Source organism: Anabrus simplex, chromosome 13 (genome assembly GCF_040414725.1).
Source record: "Anabrus simplex isolate iqAnaSimp1 chromosome 13, ASM4041472v1, whole genome shotgun sequence".
NCBI classification, from domain to species: Eukaryota; Metazoa; Arthropoda; class Insecta; order Orthoptera; family Tettigoniidae; genus Anabrus; species Anabrus simplex.
In genome coordinates this window covers 89166428-89191398 of record NC_090277.1, presented here as the reverse complement: position 1 = coordinate 89191398, position 24971 = coordinate 89166428, and the positions used below count along the sequence as shown (strand labels likewise).

At 38.3% G+C, this 24971-nt stretch overlaps 1 protein-coding gene across 1 annotated transcript in view; it reads right to left on the bottom strand.

The window, feature by feature from the left end:
• Positions 1–473: 473 nt before the first annotated feature.
• Positions 474–24971, bottom strand: part of LOC136885130 (transcription factor E2F5) — a 39794-nt gene continuing 15296 nt past the window's right edge. The window contains exons 5-9 of the mRNA XM_067157597.2: positions 19977–20123; positions 18371–18514; positions 12198–12357; positions 11486–11542; positions 474–3993 (exon numbers count right to left, since the gene is read on the bottom strand). Of these exons, the coding sequence (XP_067013698.1) occupies positions 3878–3993; positions 11486–11542; positions 12198–12357; positions 18371–18514; positions 19977–20123 (624 nt within the window). The 3' untranslated portion in view covers positions 474–3877. The remainder of the gene's footprint in view (positions 3994–11485; positions 11543–12197; positions 12358–18370; positions 18515–19976; positions 20124–24971) is intronic.

The following is a 24971-nucleotide window of genomic DNA, read 5'->3' as shown; positions in this document are numbered from 1 at the left end:
CAAGCAATAACAACTGAAGTTAAGCAAACTTCCACCTATTGAATACACTTAATAATGATGAAAGTTATTTAAAAGTTAAAAACGTCACTGTAATACTGTAGTTTCAACCTACTGGAGGTCATCAGCCATTAAAACAAACAACCGACTAGTCACTAACAAATACATACATTAAAATAAATTCTAAAACTTTGTAAAAAGGCTGTACTAAAAGAAGCGGCATAAAATTTTATTCTGCATGTGTTAATAACTTAGGAACTTTGTTTTAAGTTTACAGTAAAACCTTGTTAATTCGAAGTCGTTGGGACACAAAAATCGGACTTCGAACCATGTGATTTCGAATTAACCGCCAACTCTTCATTCAAAAATGCCATCCCTTGCTGCATCAAAAAATATTGTAAGACCTGTACTCCATGCAATTAACCTTGATTCGAAGTTTAAACCTTTGAAATGCCATGAGGAAAAAAAATAAAAAAAACAACTATTTCCAAAATGTATCCAACAAAGTGCACTTACAGTATTCACTCGGATAACTCACTGACAAACATAACCTCACGCAACGAAAGAAAACACGAAAGCATGATTCAAAGACGAGGAGAAATCTAAGCTGGCTCCCCTGAGCAAGTCCTTTATTCATTGGATTACTGAACTGAATGCATTTTAGATGTCCTGTAATGGCACGGAAAGTACCTGATGCCCTTAAAACATCGTGGTTTATCGAACTTTCCTATGAAGAGGGGAGAAAGTCTCTCGCTTCCGCCTGCAATCGAACACAGTACAGTGACTCACCTATCCTTGTACGATTTCCCGCCATGGTACTTATCTCGTAATTCAGAAATGCAAACCCTTGCCGCGTCAAAGTATTCTAAGACGCATTAATGGACGCAATCACCTTGATTCACAGTTTAAACCTTTCAAATTCCATGGAAAAATCTATTTCCGAAATGTATCCAACAAAGTGCATTTATATTATTCAAATAATGCACTTGAATAAATAACTGGCAAACATAACCTCGCGCATAGAAAGAAAATAAAAAATCGCACGATTCAAAGACGAGGACAAATTATGCTGGCTTCCTTGTGCAAGTCCTTTATTCATAGGATTACTGTACTGAATGCATTTTAGATATGCTGTACTTGCACGGAAAGTGCCCGATGCTCTTAAAACATGGGTTTAACGATCTTCCATATGACGAGGGGAGGACGTCTCTCACTTCCGTCTGCATTGTAACACAGTGCAATGACCACCCCCCCTCCCACTATACGATTTCCTGGCTGGCACTTCCCTCCTATGGAACCGTTAAGTCTGTTTGGGCTCAGCACTGACAATATTTGGTGCGCACGAATTGATTATGCGAGCCACGCTTTTTCGCCAACTGTCGGCATCGCCGGTGTTCACGGATTCTGCTTCTCCGCACACTGTCTGCTAAGCGATATTACTGTGTTCCTTAAAACGCTGAATACAAAAGAATTAAGATTTAATCTGAACTTAGCAAATATGAAGCACACTGTAGACACACCGAAGTGAATGAAAATACTGAAATCTACAGTAGCACGTTCCAGAATACGTGTTCTATTATGACGCGGATAAATTTTGAATTTAAATTACTCTGAAAAAAAAATTTTTTAATATAAAGGCAGTTTGAATTAAAAGTAAATTTCAGTAATCGGACCAGTATTATTCTTCGAAGTATGAATTATCCGCATTTTCAATTAAACAATTTAAATAACATGCAAAACCATACCTCGTGTTTCCAGGAACGAGAGCTTCTTCGAATTAGGCGGAACTTTGAATTAACCGATTTCGAATTATCAAGGTTCTACTGTATTTTAATGTATATATTTGTCAATTTGTAATAACGGCTGAAGATTACCTCCGGTAGGTCAAAGCAATTGTCAAGTTAAAAGAAATGCACATTTCTGGATTTAAATATGATGAAGAATTGCACTGTGTGATATTGCAAGGAAGTTGATATATTGGAGTTAAGGAAACATACAGGAAGAGTCCTTTCTGCAAACGCTCTCATTTTAGCAAATTTGTGTATCTTCTACAATCATCTTCAGGAAGCCCTCTCACCAGCTGAATGCTGTTCAAGTAAAATTGGGATAAGGCATGAAGCACGTCAACACATCGAGGAGAATTTTGACATGGAAGGACTGTTACGCAAGGCGGGTTCTGGTGCTCGCCCAAAGGAAATAAAGTTGTTTATTGGGGCTAGGAAGGAGTTGGACCCTCAGCATCTTGTTACTGATGTTGCCAACATCCAGAAGCTCTTCCTAAGGGAACTGCCTGATCCCCTACTGCTATATAACTACCATGATTTATTCTTAATGAAGTTCCCCCAGAATGTAGCCAGTCGTGTAGAAGTGAACAAAATAATGAAAAGCAGCTTGGCTGTCGTGATAACCACCACTGTAATGCCTGCATAGCTGGTCATCAATGCACCTTGCCTCAATCATCAAATTATTATTTGTTTCCTTGTTCATTCCTTCACTAACATGGCATCAGTCAAATTTATAATTTCCTATCAGAAAAACAAACCACAATCAAACAGCTGATACAAAAAAATCAGTGGCAGGCTGGCCGTGATTGCTTCTTTATTGCCATTTGTTTTACGTAGCAATTTTGACAGGTATTAATGGCGCGCGACCCAAACCGCATGGCCAACTACCTCGTTGACCATTATTACAAGCAGTAGTGCACACGTCTGTATGTTACTCTTAACCTTGACTGATTTTCAATAGTTGAAATGATGAATGAATCTGCTGAAGAAGTGCCTGAAGATATACCGGCTGACACTGTGCTTCTTTGAAGATGACTCAACATTTCTGCTAAAAAAAAGGCTTTAAAAGACTCTGGACAATTTCTTTAAAACAGAAATTTGTATTTCTTTTGAACTTGGTAATGTAAGCCCACACCTAACAGAGGCATGTACTGTATTGTTCAACTCTTCACACTCATACATTACCCTTTGCTTTGTTCTTATTTTCATGTAATTAGAGGAAACATCAGCCCCATGAGCTCGGAAATCTACTGAATGGTATTGTGATGGTAACGTTATCTTTGAGAAACCTTTAAATTTTATCCACTATGTATGGCTTTTTGGTTCTTTACCTCAACAATCAAATATAGAAATGACTGCTGCTCCCAATTCGTTTGAATAATCAACGTTCCAGTATGCCTCGACTAGACTGTTCTGGCAAAGTCAAAATGAATTTTTATACTTAATCACGGAGTAAATTTCCAATATTTTCTACTTTCTGAACCTACTGTTAGTTGCTGGGATCTTTGGCCAGGCGGAGAGTTGGTGATGGGCATGCCACACTGTACTCTTGCTATGATGACAGTGAGGTACTGCCCAAATAGAAAATATAGCCTACAGTGACACACCGTACACCTGACTACCAGCCAACACAATGCCTTCTGAATTGAGCGGAGTCATGGTGATGCAAGCAGGTACACTGCGCCTCTCTCCCTACGAGAGATCTCTCCAACATGGCTACAGAACACAGTAACCAACAGCAACATGATCCTCAATATAAACAAGGTCATTATAAAAAAATATTTAAAAACACTTCCGGCAGTGTACCAATAATATGCACCTTAAAACTGTACGCATACATTTCTTCAGTCAGCAACAAAAGTTATATAAAAGATGGTTGAGCTACAGTGCGCCACATAATGACTTCCCTATTTAAGCCTGTTCTTCCCACACATACATTCAGCAACATTTATTTCCGAAGTAGGGAGATAATCCTGTAGCAAACTGCAGCTCAATGAAATTCCAAGACTAGACAAGAATATTTCAGACATTAACTCATGATCTCTTTCACGTTATCAGTCGGTCAGTAAGTCTATTTACAGAAAAAACAGTCTAATTCACATAGTTATCATTGGAACATCAAAAAGGTCACAGACACCTTCTGATTCTCCAAGGTTGAAACAGTAGTCTTTCTCGCTTGGCGGTGGGCTCAATCGAACGAGGGGTCCAAACACTGAAACAAAAAGTCAGTTCAGAGATTGAATGTACATAGTGGGCGAGGTATATGAAGAGAAGTTATCACGGAGTAGGGTATGAAAATAAGCAAAACAATGGTAGTGACAAAATATACGAGTAGAGCTGGGAATTTTAGGAGCAAAATTCTGGTTAAAAAGGTGCAAATATTCATATAAACATCACCAAAACCAATTTTACATCATATATATGGACACACAATTCACACAGCATTTATATAGCTGTATATTCTAAATATGCCTAAAACAAGTTGTAGAACACAATGTTATTTGGGCCGATGACCTAGCTGTTAGGCCCCTTTAAACAACAAACATCACAATGTTATTAAAATCACATGTAATAAAAAACTGCAAGCTAATAGTTCAACACTAGTTTCGCACTTAAGCTCCTGATTAGTGCAGTATAGGGATCCTACGATACTAGCAGCGAACTGAGTAACTACATACAACCAAGCTTTACAGACAAAACGTTACGCTTTTCTACTTTAATTTGTTTAGGAATAAAATGCAGCAAAGGATGCAAAAAGTATTACCGTATTTCTCCTAATCCAAGACTACGTTTTTCTCAGAATTTCATGTGAAAAATCAAGGGTCGTCTTGCACTTGTGACCTAACAGTAATAGCAGCTACCATACTGCTTCCCTTCACCCCTCCCCCCAACGTGCATAAAACTACCTTCAATGTCCGCGTCTATTAGGCCGATAGGCTACATCGCTAACCATGGCAACTGGTTGTACAGTGCATCTGCGTTAACGTCACTGGTTCTCGGAAAATAGAGGAGAGAGAAATGCATTCTGCTCGGCAGGAGACAGGCTCGCAGCTCGGGCGACTGACAATCCCCCGAATAAATTAAAAAATCCCTCTATTAGCCTCTACAAAAACGTTTCTCAAATCCGCAGAATTGCATCAAAACACGCGAGCCATCGCATTCTTAGAAAGGCCATGGCTACTCAGTGGCAGAGTTATAACATGTCTACTGTACCTGACACTCGGTGAAAGTACCAGTTTTATAGATAGGAATATTTTCCTGATTGATTGTCGTATTGTGAGTGAGTGTATTGTCGTATTGTAGAGACGCATGGAATAGGTATTGCTGGCAAATTTTCAACAGGTTCTCTTCAATATTATGCCAATTTTAATTCAATGGTTATAAAACTCGCAGAAATAAAAAATAATTGTGTAGCCGCTAGAAAATACAGCATAACTAAAGCCAATGTTTGACGTTGGCGTGGAGGCAAAAATAGTCTAAAAATGCGTACTGTACAAGAAAGGTATTTATACGATTTCCGAAAGCACTTATAAAGAGTGATTTTTTAAGATAAAAGTGGAGGTCGTCTTGGATTTGGAGAAATAAGGTAAGTGGGAAAAAGTGGTGACATTAAGAAATGGTGCAAAAAGCAGCTTGCATTGAGAAAAGGTGCAAAACAGTGACTAGCACAATGAAAAAAAAAATTATTCTCAGGCCATCTAATACAGTCACCAAAAAAAATAGAATCAGTAGAAAAAATAATAGAAAAATTATGTAAGACGTCTATCATAATAGAAGATTTAGGCCTGGTTTCTTCAACTGTGTTTAATTTTACTGAACAAATGTTAACTAACAATTGTTATTAATTTAACACTTCGTTTAAAAGTACCCTGTTTCACGAACACATTTCCAACATTTGTTACGAAACAATTGTTAAAGACAAATTAACACATTTCCGTAAGATTTCTGAACGCGTTTGGCAGCGGGTGTCTTTTGTTTCTTTACATATAGCGCTCCTAGTTTTGTGTTGAAATAGTATTTTGTCATACAGACACATGGTTGACAAATAAATAAATAAATAAATAAATAAATAAATAAATAAATAAATAAATAAATAATCTTGTGTGGCTATTTCTGGCCGAGTGCAGCCCTTGTAAGGCAGACCCTCCGATGAGGGTGGGCGGCATCTGCCATGTGTAGGTAACTGCGTATTATTGTGGGGGAGGGTAGTGTTAAGTGTGGTGTGTGAGTTGCAGGCATGTTGGGGACAGCACAAACACCCAGCCCCCGGGCCACTGGAATTAACCAATGAAGGTTAAAACCCCCGACCCGGCTGGGAATCGAACCTGGGACCCTCTGAACCGAAGGCCAGTACACTGACCATTCAGCCGAGTCGGACACATGGTTGACATTATCATAGGTTATGGTTAGCGGAGGCCGCTAAGACATAAACATGTCAAGTAAGAGGCAACAACAGCTTTATTAAGATGAATGCAAGACAAATGTTATAGTTTTAATTTAAAATTCTGTTAGTGTGCTTAAAAAATTAAATAACTGACTGTTATATCACAACATTCGATATAGCCTATTCTTGTAAGAGTGCAATCTAAGGCTCCTACATCACTGGAAAATGTGATAATCGGTATGTTTTGAATGATTTTCAGGCATTCTTTTATTGCGGGGAAAATAATGTAATGCCTTGTTAATGCTGCAATAGCAGCAGGAATTCTTAGCAGGATTCTACACACTCTTTTCTTGCACTCGTGAACATAGTCGCCTATAATTACATGAAAAGTGTCTCAAGCATAACATCTAACAAGTAGAGGCCAGATCTGATCCCTCCTTGTAAAATCTCTAAGCAACTGCTGCACTGGAGAAACTGATAAGTTTCAATCTGTTGGAAACTCCATTTTCAATATCGCCTAGTACCTTGTTCATTATGACTTTGGTAATTAGAAATCTTTCTACTGGCAACTCCAAAAAGTCGTTATTTCTTAGTATGGGTCGTCCTTTACCTTCTTCAGTTTCTAAATAGTCGTCATACAGCAGAAAAGCTTCAAATTTACGTCTTCTACATGCCTCCATTTTGAAATTTTAGCAGCTGTTAAGAGGTTTAACACAGGGCTGCTGTCAGGTTAATTTAACACAAGTCTTAACAATTTGTTATCGAGTTAACAATTCTTGATGAGCCGACCATTTTGTTAAATTATGTGTTAAGTCTCTCTAACAGCAGAGTTAACACTTAACATTCGTTGAAGAAACTGGGCCTTAAAATACAAAACAAATACACTCAACATATTAAAAGACAAACTAGGCTAGACAAAATTCAACAAGCAGAGAATAGGAAGAGTGATTCCAGAAGCAGAAAGAAAATTACATTCAGAAAGTATGAAACAGTATTGGGCTGACAAAAAGAAGAGAAACCTCCATAAACCTAAGTAGTCCTATGTTGGCTAAAAAATTAAAATAAATTGCATAGACACCCTTATCCCCTTTCTGTATGGGGTAGAGTATGAAGTGAGGCAAATCTTCGTAGTGAGTTTTTACGACCGTATGCCCTTCTTGACGTCAACCTCATCAAAGGAATTAATATGATGAAACGAATGACGTGATATGAGTAACTAAAACTATATTTTATATTTAGGCCTAAAGGTTGTGTATATTTGTGTCCTTTGTAAGTATTTATATATCTTTCATTTTAGATTCATATCTGTTGTACATAGCTCAGATCGTTGTAATTCGGCGTTATGCTGTTGCTGATCCTGAATAAATAAATAAATAAATAAATACATTCATAAGTTTGTTAAATGTTTATATGAACAATTTATAGCTCTTTATAGCCTAAAAGTCATGTGTTCACTGCACAAAATTTGAGGTTATCGCATATTGGAACCTCCTTTACTATTTTTGGCTGTAAAATCGGGGGAAAAAGGGGTCTAATACGTGTGTAAAGACGGTCATATGAGATTTTATTTCCACTGTAAGCGATATTCTTATCTGTGGGAAAGTCATGCTCAAGCTTATCCATACTTGAGTAATGTGTAGGAAGACTACAGATGACTAATGTTTGCGCACTGGTTGCAACAAGCAAAGAGATACATTGAAGTTATTCCTATTACCAATACAGAAACTTTACATGACATCTCGCTAAACGTAGTTAATGCAATGGAACATCGTGACCGACTTGGGCGTTGTTTAAGTAGACGTCTAAGGCTTAAAACTAATCATCGTTTCTGCAATCGGCTCTAAACGTCCAGAAATGCATAATTGCTGAAATTAAATATGAAAGAGTTCTAACATTTGTTACATGCGTAACTTCATAGATAAGTAGTGAAGAAGAAAAAAACCAAGAACAAATCAAGTGATATGTAGAAAGATGTGAACACTGAAAGAAACACATTAGAAGGTCAATATTGTCCTTGTCCTACATCTTCTCCTGCCATTCCTCCCTCTTCCCACACTGACTTGTCGTCGTGTTTATCCTATTATGAGTTCCTTTTGATAATTCTATCTTCCTACGAATGACATGACACAGATAAAATGATGTTGACCCAAATACATTCTTACACCCGATTCCTGCAATAGCAATCTAAGTAGCAGTATCTGACAGCTTTGTTTAACCCATTAAGCAGTACCGCCGTCTATTTACGGCAGTGATCCACATAGCCCACGGGAGTACTGCTGTCTATTTACGTTCTCGAAGTTTGATTCTGAACAGTACTGTCGTCTATTCACGTTTGATGTTGAATGTTTGAAATTATTTCCCAACATCGTACTGGCGGGTTTTTAGAACGAAGTTGGGGGATGTTTGACATGTTCAGTGAACTTTATTCCGTGTTTTTTCACATCTTGAATGTTCCGTTACGAAGTTCTGTCGTAGCATGCGTAGTATGTAACGTAACTTCTTACGCAATTGTGTGCTATAAATTACAACACCCAGGAACTATTTTCTATTATTGTTTCCTGCGAGTGCATTGCATGAATATTTCTTGACAACACACATTATTTGCCTTTCCCCTCACCTCAGGTTTCCGTAGAAACAAAAACCCTCTGATAGTAAACAAAAAAAGTGGTAATGGCGGGATCGAATCAAGAATGCGAGCTTGCTCAGGAAGATATAAGTAATATTTTGACTAACGAGGAGTCCAACGATGAAATAGATATTTATGATAGTGATAGAGATTGTATTTTGTCCGATGAGAGGGAAATTGGTTATTCCTTGAAAGACGACATCACAGAAATTGAGGACGAAGTGCAGCGCTCCGCTGTCGCAAAGAAGGCTAACCTGTCAGCTACTCAAACTAAAGGAAGAAAGTGGAGTTCTGTAGGCATGTTTCTTGCTACGCTTTCTGTTTATTTTGGATCCATCAAACTCAGGCGTTGATAATCTTCATCTGAATGATAATGACAATATTTCAAGACATGAAGAGTCTATTTCCAAAGAAGTTGTTGATCGTAAAATTATGAACTTGATAGAGTCATAAATGAACAAGTAGGCCTACTACTATTGTTACGGAAAATGCGCACGTAAAGGAAAAGCTGAAGTTACATAAGTGGCAACTGTTTTGTTGATAGGTCATGTGAAGAAAAAAATGAAAAACTATTGGTCAAAAAATAAAGTGTTCAAAACTCCGATGTTCAGTAATTCAATTTCTCCCTTTTTTTAAGGCTGCTTCACTTTTCTGACAATCTACAACCCCAGATGAGAGACTTTACAAAATTAGGCCTAAGTTATAATAAACTATTTCAGAGAGAAATTCCGATCTATATTCCATCCCTTCCAAAATATCTACTGATGAGAGCCTAGTTGCTTCGAAAGATAGCCTAAAATGGAAATAGTACATTCCATAAAAGCGACACAAGTTTGTTATAAAGGTGTTTATATTTTGCGACTGTGAACCTGGGTTTATGCTTGATTTTACTGCGTATACTGGAAAGGATATGGACATTGAACACGATGAAAAATTTGAGTGCCTGGGTCAGTACCATACCCTAAAGATATTTTGATAAGTTAAACTGTTGTAAAATCAAGTCAGTGTGTTGTAAAGTTTACAAACTTTATCACATAGAGTAGACCTAATAATATTTTTGTCAATTTTACTACTCCTTTCATTATTTTTAGAAAACTATTATCCACGCCACTGATTTCAATTAAATTGAAGGTGTCAGTTATGTATCTAAGTGTAAATTATGTATATTAATAGAGAAAAGTTAGAATCAAAATAACATAAAATTAAGAAATGAAAATTGTCAAGGAAAAACACATAGCCTACTTCGGAAATGCCAACCCTTGTGGCATCACAATATATTCTAAAACCCGTTACTGCATGCAATTTTCTTCCCGCACTAGTCTCAGAAATAGTAATTTTCATATCGCTCATTGCACCTATTTACAGGCCATAAGCTGGCTTTCAGCTGCCATTAAGACCAAGTCATCGGCATAGGCTAAACTGCGTACTACATTTGCTCCTAACTGAATCCCTCCCTGCCACTTTATACCTTTAAGTGATTATGAACAACAAAGGTGAAAGATTACTATCTTGTCTAACCCCTGCAAGTACCTTGAACCAAGAACTCAATCTAAAATCAATTCAAACTGTAGTCTGATTGTCAACATACATGAATTTGATTGCCTGTAGCAACTTACACATCAGTACAGCTAAGAAATTTTCTCTTGTTCCTTCTACACAGTACTGCCGTAAGTTCTGTCAGTACCTTCAATGCATAGAACTAAATAAAACTACGCAAACCCATTAATATACTGTACGTATATTCTGAAAAATCACCAAATATGCTACAAAATTAACATAACCCTTTTTAAAATGATCATGTGCGACAACGCAGCGGCGAAGACGTTGCGGCCACTCACTGATAGCTGCACGAATCATGTCCAGTGGAATTTCTGATAGCTGACGCAATTGATCTCAACATTGCGGTGGCTTTTTTTACATGTTATCGCCTCGAGCTTGTGCCACGGAGAATAATCCAATGGAATAAGGTCCGCACTTCCACTAGGCCAGTCAGCAGCAGCGATGAACCGTGGGAAGGTTGCCAACCACTGCTGTGTCATACCTGCTTCGTGTGCAGGATCACTATTCTGCTGAAAAATTCACGATTTCCCTTCAAACAGCTATACCACGAGGTTTCAGCACAGAAGATAAATGTCTGTAGCTCGCCTTCCGCCATGAAATAACGCCAATACAGCAATGATTCTCATACACTCCCCACTCCATCTTTCACTGTTGCGTGCTGTCGACGCACTGCAAGCCAGTTACTGGCGGAGTTGTGAAGGTGACCTTGTGGACAATGACATACAGAGTTGCCATGCTTCTTCATACATAATTACCATACTACAGCTAATTTAGATTTTACTAACAGAACTTATGGCATTATTGTGTACAGACCTACAAAACATAACTGTCTTTTCCTTTTGCTGCATTTTTCATTTACTTGATTCATACAACATACAGGAAATGCATAAAAATTAAAGTGTCCAACTTATTATTGCCAGTATCAAACAATACGAGGGGCTGGTCAACTACTTGGTTGTCCTTGACATATTAACAAAAACACCACCACCATCATCATTTGTCGTGAAGTGCATGCTATAGAACAGTCAATTTTGACTGAACAAAGATGAATTTGTAAAAATACCAGACACCTATTCTACAAGAACATGGGGTTCAGAATTTCTATTTGGTTACGTAAAACTGACAAATACTTACAGTCGGCAGTTATAAGTTCTTCCATATATTCCCCATCCAGGCCTGTCATAGTCACATCTGAAATTCACAAAACAATTTTAGGAGCAAATTTCATAAAGAAAGAAATACAAACCACTTTTCATTAAGAAAAAGCGAAGAAAAAACTATTAACATATAAAACAAAGAACACAAAATGTAGAACTGAGTCCTGTGCCAATTTACCATAAAAAGGTTTCCTCATCTTAAAATCTAAGTAATTTACCTGTCTCTGTGACAGCAAATACATCAACCCATATTTTCCAAATGGCTGTACTACTTGCAGACTATGGCAACCATCCAGGCAATATCTTCCAAGAGATACGACAAGTTTTAATTGAGATATCCAACAATTTTTAACCTCCTGATCTACTATTTCACCCAGCATGAATGAAATTATTCAAAGCATAGATTGTAGAGCTTTCTCCCCTAACCTTACATACAGTACAGATCCTCATTAAGTGCTGTTGACCTGTTTTTTGTTTTGTTTTTTGCAATTAGTATACCTACAGATGGAAATTTAAAAATAGAATTTTCTTCTTATCCTGGATATAATAAAGAAACAACATTTTTTGAAAATTCTGCACAAAGAACAGACAAAACCACTTATTTTATTTATATACAAGGATAAGTAGAAGTTAAAAAACTTATACAGGAGGAAACTACAGATTAAAAAATTTCTTGGTATGTTACTTACCTGCACTCCCCGCAGACACGACATCACTTAAGATTATGTCAGGTTCTATAACGTTGGTCTCTATTTCCACCTCTGGATCAAGACGAGGATGTTTCGGTGGTCTTCCAGGCCCTCTCCGCCTCTTCAAACTCGTTGGCGACTGTGCCCTGGGAGTATCAGCCTGCAATCAGGAAACAAGTCGACTCAAGATCACCTGAATAGTGGCATCTTTCTTTAGTCCATTTCCACTGTATCACAGAAATATTACCTCTAGAGTTCCGTTTCTATGAATTTTGACTTGACAGTTAACCAGAAGTCAGACATTGGTGACAAATTGTTACGAGTACAAACAGCTGATTCACAACACACACAACATGAACGGAAATGTATAAACAGGTAATAAAAAAATAAGTCCAGAATCAAATATTCTTTGTAGCAACATGCATAACTCGCATAAGGTCAATAATAACATATAACATATTTAGGATAAGGCTATAAGATAAAAACAGATCAATGCTCAAACAGATAAAACGCAACAAAATAAAATTTTTACTCATCATCTAGAACAGCTCCTGTTGCTAATAGATTCAGTTCCTCCTAAGGAAGGAAAATATCCTACAAAGGGAATTCACCACTCATTTCTGGTTCAGTATCGGCGTTGTCATAGTTTGAGTTTTCATTCTCACCTGACCGTAACAAGATTATAACGTCTTCATAATCGTCTGTGATACTTCCTCTCCCAAACTTCACTTAGACTGTCTCTCGCAACCTGCACTTATACGGCCTACGGCTGCCCACAGAAGTCTTTCAACTTCCGAAACTGTGAAGAGTCAGTTATCTGCAGCTACAGAATCCTTCATTTGTGCCAAAATCAATTATATGGCGTTAAAATGGCAGTGGTATGGTGCAAGGCGAACAACTTTTGTCCATGCCTCCCGATTATTTTCTCCACCGTGTAACTGGGTACTAGAGCCGTTTTGTTTCATGAGATGCATGAGGACCCCCCCACCCCTTCCCCATGTTATTGCAAACTGAAATATTGTGCTCCTTGGACCACTCGATCAACTCATTATTTCTAGCCGCCACTGTTGGTGCTTTGTCAAGAATGGCCGAGTGAACTTGATAAAAAAAAAGTCAATAATAATACTAGATTATAAATTCCACCTGTTCAATACATAAGAGTTTTTTTATTTAAATTTAAGAAATAGTTCTTAACATATTAGAATAGGGACATGTTTCACCCATAATGAGTACATCATCAGCCTAAAAATCTCATACCTGAAAGAAAGATAGATCAGGATCCTGATTGTTCTTATACCTAAATAAGAGGGTACTGTTTTAGGTACAAATGTGTATAAAATGACTAGCAAGTAGAATATAGTAGTTATAAGTACTCTTATGACAAAGTCCTATAATCAATCCTTATTGTAGATCTTTACAAATGTGTTGTTTTTTTTAAATGTGGTAACAAGTGGTTAGTTAAATGTTCAAAAAGAATACGTAAATTGCTGCGCTAAAATAAAATTTGGTAAATATGGTGCCTTATTCTGGAGATGGCGTAACGAGCTTATAACAGTTTAATATTTAGGATAAAAGTCACTCTTAGTGGTAGTAAGTTGTTAATCTTATACGAAAAGATAATACGACAAACTTCTTGAAGCACTTAGGGGCGAGGACAAGTACTCGTCAGAAATATAGCTGTTTTTATAATTAGGTGGTAGACGTGGTTGTAGCTTCTTGTATTAAAAGTCGAAAGGAAACATACTAGGTTGTGTAGAGCTTGTAGTATTATGTCTGAAATAAGAGGAGAGTGAAATGTTAAGGAATAAAATTAAAGGAGAGAAATGAAGAAAAAACTATACAAGAAGCTACAACCACGTCTACCACCTAATTTTATTATAAATATAGCTACGTTTTCCGACGAACACCTGTCCTCACTCCTAAGTGCTTCAAGAAATTTGTTGTCTTATCTTTTCATACAACTTCAACAGACAAGCAAGTTTGGATTTTACCTCATCTTTAACCAAATTAACATAACTTTCAAAGAGACATAACACCACAAGCTCTAGGCCTACTCAAACTTGCACATTTTCCATTCGACTTTTAATACAAGAAGCTACAACCACGTCTACCAGCTAATTATAAAAACAGCTATATTTCTGACGAGTACTTGTCCTCGCTCCTAAGTACTTCAGGAAGTTTGTCGTATTACCTTTTCGTATAAAATTAACAACTTACTACCACTAGGAGTGACTTATCTTAAATATTAAGCTGCTATAAGCTCCTTACACCATCTCCAGAATAAGGCAATATATTTACCTAATTTTATTTCAGCGCAGCAATTTACGTATTCATTTTGAACTTTTAATCAACCACTTGTTACCACATTTTTAAAAACGAGACATTCGTAAAGATCCACAATAAGGATTGATTATAAGACTTTGTCATAAGAGTACTTGTATGTATGTTCAGTCTTCAGCCCTAAGGCTGGTTTGATCCTCAACAGCTCTGCCATCAGCTGTCATAGATGGCCTAGGCATCAGTGAAGAGGCGTACTAGGGAAATGAGGTGTGAGGTAGTTTCCCGTTGCTTTCCTCACACAGCCAGAAGTTGCTATTACATATCAGTCTGCCAAGCCCACTGAAATGCATGCACCAACTGACCCTATGTGCAACGTTTTTACACCATTCATAGCAGGGACTGGCTGCACAAGGAATGGCATTACTAGCATCGCTCATACCTGTCACTTTCATATTGTCAAAACCAAGGATAAGATAGAGACAGATCAATGAAAGTAACAAAATTGCTCCAGCCCATACCAGAAGACATAGTGCACTGTAAACACTAGGTCCTGCCAGCCAAGTCAGAAGAGTACATATAACTACTATATTCTACTTGCTAGTCATTTTATACACATTTGTACCTAAAACAGTACCCTCTTATTTAGGTATAAGAACAATCAGGATCCTGATCTTTCTTTCAGGTATGAGATATTTAGGCTGATGATGCCCTCATTATGGGTGAAACATGTCCCTATTCTAATATGTTAAGAACTATTTCTTAAATTTAAATAAAAAACTCTTATGTATTGAACAGGTGGAATTTATAATGTAGTATTATTATTATTATTATTATTATTAGACTAAGTATATTTCAATACGGTCCATAACATGAGATTTGTAACATGTAATGAACTTGATAAAGACCACGAAAAGAACTGAGCACAATGCAACACACGTGGTTACAGAAAACAACAGATCAACAACACTGGTAACAGAAACTAGAGTCTAAAGCTCTCTATCAGAGCGATTGGAAGCCTATGATTTTTATTAATTCACTTACCCTCCGCCAAAATGTAATGTCAAGTAGAAATTCATAAGAACAGCACTTTAGTGTTTTGATGAATGTCACAAGATATACATTTAGGTTATTAAGATGGGAAAGACAACACAGGATACTTGGAGGTTGCAGGGATGATGGTAATGAACTAAGTAATTTTAGGATACAGCAGAGCTGCTCACTGTGTATCACCATCATGCAGTGTGAAGTGTGCAAAGTGTTTGTGTTGAAAAACACTCCCCCCACCATTTGCCCACTGAACAGAACATCATCTCTTTCTCACTCTATACAAGCTGTGCAGCGGTGCATGGTGCCCAATCAACTGTAGGTGTAGTCTATTTTGTATAGTTGGCATTTTGAATATTAAAATTATACCACCTTTTTTAAAAAAAATTATTCTATGGGAGTAGAGAGGGAAAAGTTTTGAGAAACAAACGTATAGGGAATAAAACTTTGGCAGATCAGGGAAATTCTGACCAACTGCCGTGGTACACTACCCTACCCAGAGAGAATCTGGAAAAGGGAATGGATGAAGAAGATGATGCAGAAACAACAGGACTGCAGTAAGCATTCACATTGGTATTATAGCTAAAGAACGAAGATACACTAGTACCAATTTTAAACAGGATATTAGATTTCTAACGGAAATCGAGCTATTTATCAATGCTGCTGACATCCTGCAATAACAGACAACAGCTGAACAAGCTGAACTTTTTTTTTTTCAAAATAACAAAAGTGAAGGGAAAAATAGAACAAAATACATAAAATCCACTGATCACATACAAACAGAAAGAAAAGAAAAATGTGGTTTTTAAGGTTTTCACAATATACAATAATGTTGAGTTATTTCGCAATTACAGAGCTCAGCGGCTGCAGTCTCTAGTGTGGCCAGTATCCAGTATTTGGGAGATAGCGGGTTTGAACTCCACTGTCGGCAGCCCTGAAGATGGTTTTGCGTGGCTTCCAATTTCGCACCAGACAAATGCTGGGGCTGTACCTTAAAGCTACGGCCACTTCCTTCCCAATCCTAGTCCTTTCCTGTCCCATCATAAAAATAAGATGTATCTGTGTCAGAGGGACGTAAAGCAAATTGTATTTTTTTTTTTTTTAAAGGGAACAATTAGACTCTTTCACATTCAACATATATATGAAAGGAAGACGGTAGTTATCCATGTTAAAAGTAAATCGGGATTATTTTGTGTTATCACGCCACGTAAAAATTCCTCCTGGCACTAGAAGAGGATTAAGAAGAAAAAAACACATTTTACTCCCCCCTCTCTCTTTCTACTCAAACAGACCTGGTACTATGCCCTGTTTTCTGTACAATCTATCCTTCCTACCTTCCACTCCTTGAAATATAAATGTACACCATCTGCTCCTTTCTATTACATAAAAATAAGTACAGTAAATCCTTGATAAGACATTTCTGCAGGGGACAAGGATAAAAGGATATGTTTAGCCAGAACAAGTACTGTAATACTGAATACACAAATAAAAACTATCAAACAGGGATATGGAAACACTAGATATGACTTTTTCCCCGACATGAGGGCATTTTACGTCATGTATCCACGGTTACAGTGTAAACTATATCTACCATTTCTACAGACAAGAAGAGAATATTAATAGGTGTGAAAAACACGAGAGAATATGAAAATCTATTAAAGTAATATTGCAGATCACACTATCTAAACAACTATTTGTAGAAGCCTTTTATTTCGGACCAGTGGGTTATTAAACATTATTTTCTGGTCGTATTCTTGAACATTCGACCACATGTGACTGTAAGAGAATAATTTTAGCTGCCATTCTGAATCTAACAAAAGTTCAACTGAATCGAGTGATTGAATAAAAACTCGAAGGTGCGAGTTTTAACAGTTGCATCACCTCTGTGCGCTCAAAAATGTACATTTTCTAACAGATTTTAATTTTGTCTTCATTAGTTAGGAATTTCATGACTTTTCTGTATCCATAACTAGGCTATCATAAGACAAATATGCACCACGCTAGTCAACTTCACACAATTATGTTCCTAATCCAGATATAGGCTACTGTATCATGCGACAAATATTCGCTACACTTCACTGTACCGCACAACACGAAATAAATTTCTAACTTCTGAATGGAATGCGAAATACAAGCACAAAAAAGCTCACTGTGTTATTCAACAAACTCTCTGCTAATTGGCAAGCAAAACTGAACATTCCTGATGCTAACGGCTTGCTCCCCGAAGGTACAACTTATCCTGAGAAGTTAAGGAATTCAAGGCCATTTCCAGTTATCACACAACTGTTGCAAGGGCTCTTACACGAGTTGGAAACCACATGGAAATTCTAAGTTCCCATGGAGGGAATTAGATTCTTTTCCACCAATAGAGCATATCAAAAATTAGATGGATGGCTTTTCCGGCGTTTGCTCTATTAACCAGCGTTTCGTCTTAAGTCTGACACTAGACTCTTCAGAGTGGGATGTGTCAGCGTCAGTGGGTAGGGTCTGACACATCCCACTCTGAAGAGTCTAGTGTCAGACTTAAGACGAAACGCTGGTTAATAGAGCAAACGCCGGAAAAGCCATCCATCTAATTTTTGATCTGATTTTTGGAAACCACATTCCTTTCACATGGGATGACAAAACATTTTCAGGGCTAGGAAAAAAATGGTCGTACTAAGTGGTAATAGAGAAAATCACTGACGCGATAGAGGTATTTTTATACAGATTTAATACGATGAGAATCGGGACTTCGACTTCACATGTTAAGAAGGAAAACATGTTAATGAGGAACGCACTAATGAAGTTTCACTGTACCTGTTGAGCGAGTTGCTTCCTATGTTAATTCTTAAAGATTGTATTATTACCTTAGTAGGTGAGCCAACTTTACTGGGAGAATTGCGAAGCCTTGCTGATCGTGTAGCAGGCGGACTGGGAGCTGATAGGTTTGGCTTGATCGAAGCTGTCCCATCTTCCCCCTGACCTTCGGTATCAGTCAAACCAGGCAGCTCCTATAAAATAAAATAAAATGATACTTTTTTTAATACCAAGTATTGGCATTCTACTAGTGATATCACACTTGACCTAGAAGATTTCAAGGTCCAAGGGGATACTGCATGAGAAAAAGTCTGTTTTTGAAGTTTGATACAGAGTGTCAAAGAGTTTGGTCATTCAAATTATAGCAAATCTTATACTTGACTATCTTTACAGAAAACTGTTAGTATAAAATCAGGTATCTAGCTTGACATATTTGGAAGATTTTTTAAACAATTTAACAAGTAAAATAATTGAAAGTTTAATTACTGTATCTATAGACAGATAAGAACAAGAAAAGGAACCTTTAATAGAAAAAACATGGTCAGTGTCAGGGGGAGGGAAGAACAAACATAAAAACACAAGCCGGGCCGAGTGGCTTAGACGACTGAGGCACTGGCCTTCTGATGCCAACTTGAGAGGTTCGATCAGTGCTCAGTCCGGTGGTATTTGAAGAAAAATAAGAATGAAACGGGAGTAAGTTTGTTCAAAACTTATGTTTTCGTGGATAATTTCTGTACTGCGGCTTAACTGTTATAAAACTGGAAAACTCCAATACTACATGTTCAATTTCATTCTTAAAATTCTAACAGTATCACTCCAGAGGCTTCTGTGGCAAACTTTTCAGTTTTCTTACTCAAACAGCACGTATTTATTACGGAAACATGTTCACCCCTTTCGTTTAAAATTTGAATGTTTGTTTTGTTTATTTACAGTTTTACACCAGTTGCTGGGTTTTACATATTGACCTCAACATTGCCTCTGAATGTCGATGCAAGCACGCACTAGCACACATAGCAAGAACTCTATATCGAAGACGATCTACTGCATTCAATATTATCACAGAGTGCATAAATATCGATAACAGGAAAAAAACCTTGTGATAAATCATTCATAATAACAGATGAATCATGAAAGGGTTCTTGTAACTGCAGGACAATACACAGTCTAATATAGAACTTTTGAAGGGACATTAAAAAATCTGTCTTTACAATGGGGACTTAAGACTGTATATGAAAGCAGAGTGTGCATTTTAGTATCTCTGTACTTTTAAAGATAAACAGGGTAAGTTTCTACGAATCTTCGTGATTTCACTTTGCTTTCATTATTTTAATGAATAAGATAAAGTCCACAACACAAAAGAAAACTGTGAGGAACATTAAACTCCTAATTTACACATGCTGAGGGACAATGAAATACCACCAACTTTCTAAATGATACATGCAATCATTATCCGAATTTGGGTGCCAGTGAAGCCATGCAAGTGAAAAACCCTTCATAAGTTATTTAGAAAACTAAATAATAAACAGTTACATCCTACGTTCAAAATACGTTTATGCGCTCACTTTTTAACCAAGCAATCACCAATGGTACTAGAAACTCCAAGTTATACCACACATCCAACCAAGTCGACTACTAAATAAAACCAGATCCCAATACCTTCCCAAGACTAAGAGGATCTTGCAATGAAGGGGGAACTTCCACTGCCGTTGATTCCAAGTTCTCTGCATCCTGATTGACCAGCAACACATATATAGGTCCAAGTGAGGATTTCAAGTGGATCTGGTACTTGACATTATTGGAGTCCTGTAAAGTAACAATACACAACCAATTAATAATAATAAAAATAATAATATATCAATTGGAAATCATTGTTTTTTTATGAAGTAAATCTTTATAAAAATGAGAAAAATAGTAAAGAATTAAACATGGCTATATCTGCACACGAAATTTTGAGAAATCGGGACAGTAAACTGCGAGTAGTGAGGACAGTCCACAGTGGAATTAGCTTTTATTTATTACTTTCATGATTTCTATGTTCAACTTTTACTATCATGGTAATCATAATTCATACTCAGCGGAGATCTGGACACTGACAAAAAGAATAAAATCGAGGCCAATGAAATTAAATTTTGGGGAAGTATGATAGGAACGAGAAGAAAGGACAGAGTAAGAAATTAGGATGCGTCAGGAAGGAAATCAGTGTGGAAAAGCTTTACGACAGAATGGAGAGGGAAGGGTGAAGGAAACCCAGAACGAAGGAGGGAGGGCAAGGAGACCCACATAAGGTGGCTGAAAACGATCAAGAATAGTATAATTAGAAGAAACTTGAATTCAAACAAAATTGAGGAGGAACAATTGTGGTTGGATAGAAGGAGGTGGCATGAACATCCAACTCAGCAGGAAATGTACGAGGGAAATTGACAATGGTAATCAATAACCATATTTATTTATAAATAAAAGTGGTACAGGTTTAGAATTTCTTGCTTCGAAGGCGGATCAAAAATAAATGGGAATTTGCATGTAGTAATAATTCTGGGAGAACTACAAAATGTTGCAGTCAAAACAGGGTTAAGAATCTCTTTCGAGAAAACAGCATTCATGGATTCTATAAAAAAAGGCGACACGGACAGACTTGTTACATTGTATGGGGATATCCAGCGTGTGCAAAAATTTAAATACCTGGGAGAAATACTCACCCCCAATGGAGATGAAAAGGAGGGATTAAAGGAGAGGGTGAGAAGGATGGAGCTGGCATTCAGACTATGTCATGACACCTATAAGTCCAAGTCTCTCTCAATTCAGGCCAAGTTAAAACATTACTGCACAGTGGTTAGAACAGAGTGCCTTTATGGAGCAGAAACCTTGACGAAGATGGCTGACCCAGTCCTTGAAAAAAGAGAAAGAAGATTCTTGCGAAAAATCTTAGGCCCTAGAAAGTCGACGAGTGACCCAAACACATTCCGGTTAAGATCGAATTTGGAGCTCTACAAGACAGTAGAAAGAATCACGACTGTGATGAGAAAAAGGAGACTGACGTTTTATGGACATATCAAAAGAATGAACCCTGAGAGATTGACCAACAGAATACTTCTGCAGGAAAGGTGGAAAAAACAACCGGGATGGCTTACACACGTGCACAATGACTTGGCAGAAATAGGTATCAAGGAGGAGGATATAAAAGAAAGGACATCATTTAGGAAGAAGGTTGCGGGATTGAGGGATGCGTCTGAAGAGCAACATGCAAAGCCATGGAACATCTCGGTGGAAGAACGAGCAAGAAGAAGTCAAAGACTCAAGAATCTTCGGCGAGAGTGTAAAGAGAAGGGTATCAGTCTGCGTGACAGAAGGAAGATTGTGTAAACGTGGCCCACAGGTGGCCGTATCGATTAATAATAATAATAATAATTCTGGGATGGGACTTTGCCAGGATGTTGGTGGGGGTGTCTGGAGAAGGGGTTTGCACGCATGAAAGTTGGTGGAGAGCTGGGCTGCTTCAGTACGCCATGAGTGAGCAAAAAAATTTGTGGCAGGAAGAGAAGCTTTGGAAAATTAACCTCGTGAAAGGAGACCGCGGACAAATACTGCAGACTAACACTGTTGCCATTCGTGACATTATTTGTGAAGATCGGCGAATAAAAATTTCGTAAATTGTTTTAACCCTGGGAATAAATTATGGAAGTGTTCATACCATCATCCGAGATGAACTCCATTTCAGAAAATTGTCTGCCAGGGACTCCTGCTATAATCTATCAGCTTCATTGTCCGCATTGATAATTTTAAGCACACAAGTATGAAGAATGAGTTTTCCACCTAATCAATACTTCATTTTACAAAATGTTTAATGTAAATGTTTTAATGTAAATAAAGAGACTCCTGCATCATAACGAGGAGGAAGGACAGGATTTCTTGCATTATATTGTGACTTGTGATGAAACCTGGGTGCATCATTACACCCCTGAGTGAAAGCAAGCAAGCATAGAGTGGCCGCGAAGAGACGAAGCAGGTCCGGTAGAGGCCAAAACACGCCCATCTGCTGGAAAGATGCTTGCAAGCATTTTCTGGGACTCAGCAGGCGTTTTGCTGGTGGATTTTTTGTTTGTTTGTTGCCATTGGCATTATGTCGCACCGACACCGATATGTCTTATGGCGACGATGGGATCGGATTTTCTTCACAAACAAAGGACAATTAATGCATCCTATTACTGTCATCCTTTGGATGAAGTAAAAGCTGCGTATCACAACAAGCGATGTAGGCAACCGATACGAAACGTCATTCTTCTTCATGACAATGCAAGGCTGCAAACTGCCGCTTTAATGCGGGAAAAACTGGAAGAAATTCACTGGACACCTCTGGAACACCCTCCATACAGTCCAGATTTATCGCCCTGAGTCTACCATTACTGTTCGGACCACTCAAACAAGACTCAGGAGGACAGCGGTTCGATAATTATGCAAGTGTAGAAGAGTTTGTCTGCAAGTGGCTCCGCACACGTCCCTCTTCTTTCTATCAGGACGGCATCAAAAACTTAATCTGATGGAGAAAATGTGTATCGAAGGCAGGGCACTATGTAGAAAAGTGATGTGTGTACTTTTTTTGGTTTATGCAAAAAAAAAAAATTTAAAAATAATTCCATTTATAATTGATCTGCCCTCGTATATCACTTTTGAGAAACAACGAACCAGTTGCCAGGCAAATTCATCCCTACGTGCGGGCAAGATCAAATATAAACTGAAAATTTCACATAGCAAGTGAAGAACCAAGGGGTTTTGTGGCCTTGAGTGGAAGGAGAGCAGTGAGGACGTGTGAAGCCAATTTCCTCAACCGATGCATGGCGAAGCTTTCCTCTCGACAGTACCGAATGCGAGCAAGAAATATCTCTGTCCATTGTGCCACTGTAAAGTTTCTCATCACAGAAGGTGTCAATCTAACAGAAATTCTGAGAACACTGCATGCACAATTCAAAAAACAAACTCTTTTAAAATGGCATTTCATTGGCATTAAAATTTCTGTCATGACGGGAAGCCGTGGAAGATGAACCACACCAACGACAGTCCTGGACAAGTGTCACAGAATAAAATGTTTGTACTGCTTGTGACCTACGGAAAGTGTCTTCCAGGTGGGCTACTAGTCTCCTTACTGAGCAAACAAAAGTGCTCATCTGGAAGTATACTAGAATTAGCGGCAGACCTATAGCTCGGATCCCTTCCAACGGAACAAATACACTGACGAGCAATTCAATTAGAGTTAGCTGCCATTTCTCCAAAGTGACGCTGGTGTCAACCCAGTGAACGTAACAGTACGTCATGGAACGTGACTATATCGTCATCAGGTCACATACCGCTCTTGGACCATTCGATCACCAAAACAGTACAGGGTTCACCATGTCACTCGTGTCAAGAGCGTACCAAGAATACATGGATTCAAGCAAAACAACCGCCACCAGGGTCGCTGCCGGCTGACAGCAATTTTAAGAGAGGATAAACAGGCCGCAGTGCATCAGATCACTTGTGAACTCAATGCTGGACAGCAACAAAGTGACAGCAAACCATACCTCCCAGAATCCTCTTGCAATGTGATGCAGAAGCCGCCATCCCACTACATACATCTGCTCAACGCATGTCACAAGGCACAAACATTGACGCGGGCAAAGAAACAGCGCCATTGCATTCTCAAATCATGGTAAATGGTCACCTAGACAGATGAGTCGAGGTACCAGTTGATACATCTAGATGGCAGGGTATGGATGTGTCACCAAACACAAGTCAAAAAAGCCCTCTTGTCAGTAAGGCAAGCTGAGGCCGGTGGTTGGTGGTATCATTATATGGGTCACACAGGACAAAATGAGATTCCTGGTACAACTGCCAACATACCTCCCTGGTGAGAAATGCAGAAACCAGCTCCCAGATTATGTGCACCCATTTATTCACCTCCAGTACCCTGACGGAGACCCCTACCTACAGTAAGACAATGCACCAATTCATTGCTCCCAAACTGTGGTCAGTTCATTCAACGAAAAGTACACAGACAGGAGGATGCTTGCATAGCTCCCGGAATAACGCAGCCTCAATCCTATAGAACACATCTGGGATGCTGTTGAGAGGAATATGCAGGCCTGGATTATTTTCTGACCGATCTCAGTGCATTATGGGAGGTTGTGTCAGTCACGGACCAGCACGTCTGGTGTGTTGTGGAGTCTGTCATTCGGCATCACCCCGCATCGTCCAATCAAAAGTAGGCACTATAGGCTAGTATCCAGTTCTGTAAAATCAATTGCGCATAATGACCTAGGCTGCAGCATAGCTTAATGGTACAGCGTCTGACACAAATTAGAAAGTTTTAGGTTCGGATCCTACTGAGGTCTGGTTGGCCATTTTTGTTCTGTACTTGAAATCCTTTCAATATGTATTGAACACGATCAAGGTTGAAAGTTCATTTCAAATACCAAGAGCTCCCAAATCGTTATGAGGAAGGAGAGCATTTCTTTGCAGTGAACAGTCACTTTTGATGAAACTTGGGTCCATCACCATACCCCTAAATCCAATCAAGTGAGCACGGAGTAGCAGAAGAGGGGAAATTGCGCTGATGAAGGCCAAAAGACGCTTAGCTAGAAAGGTCCTTGAAACTGGTTTTTGGGTCTCCGGCAGCATTTT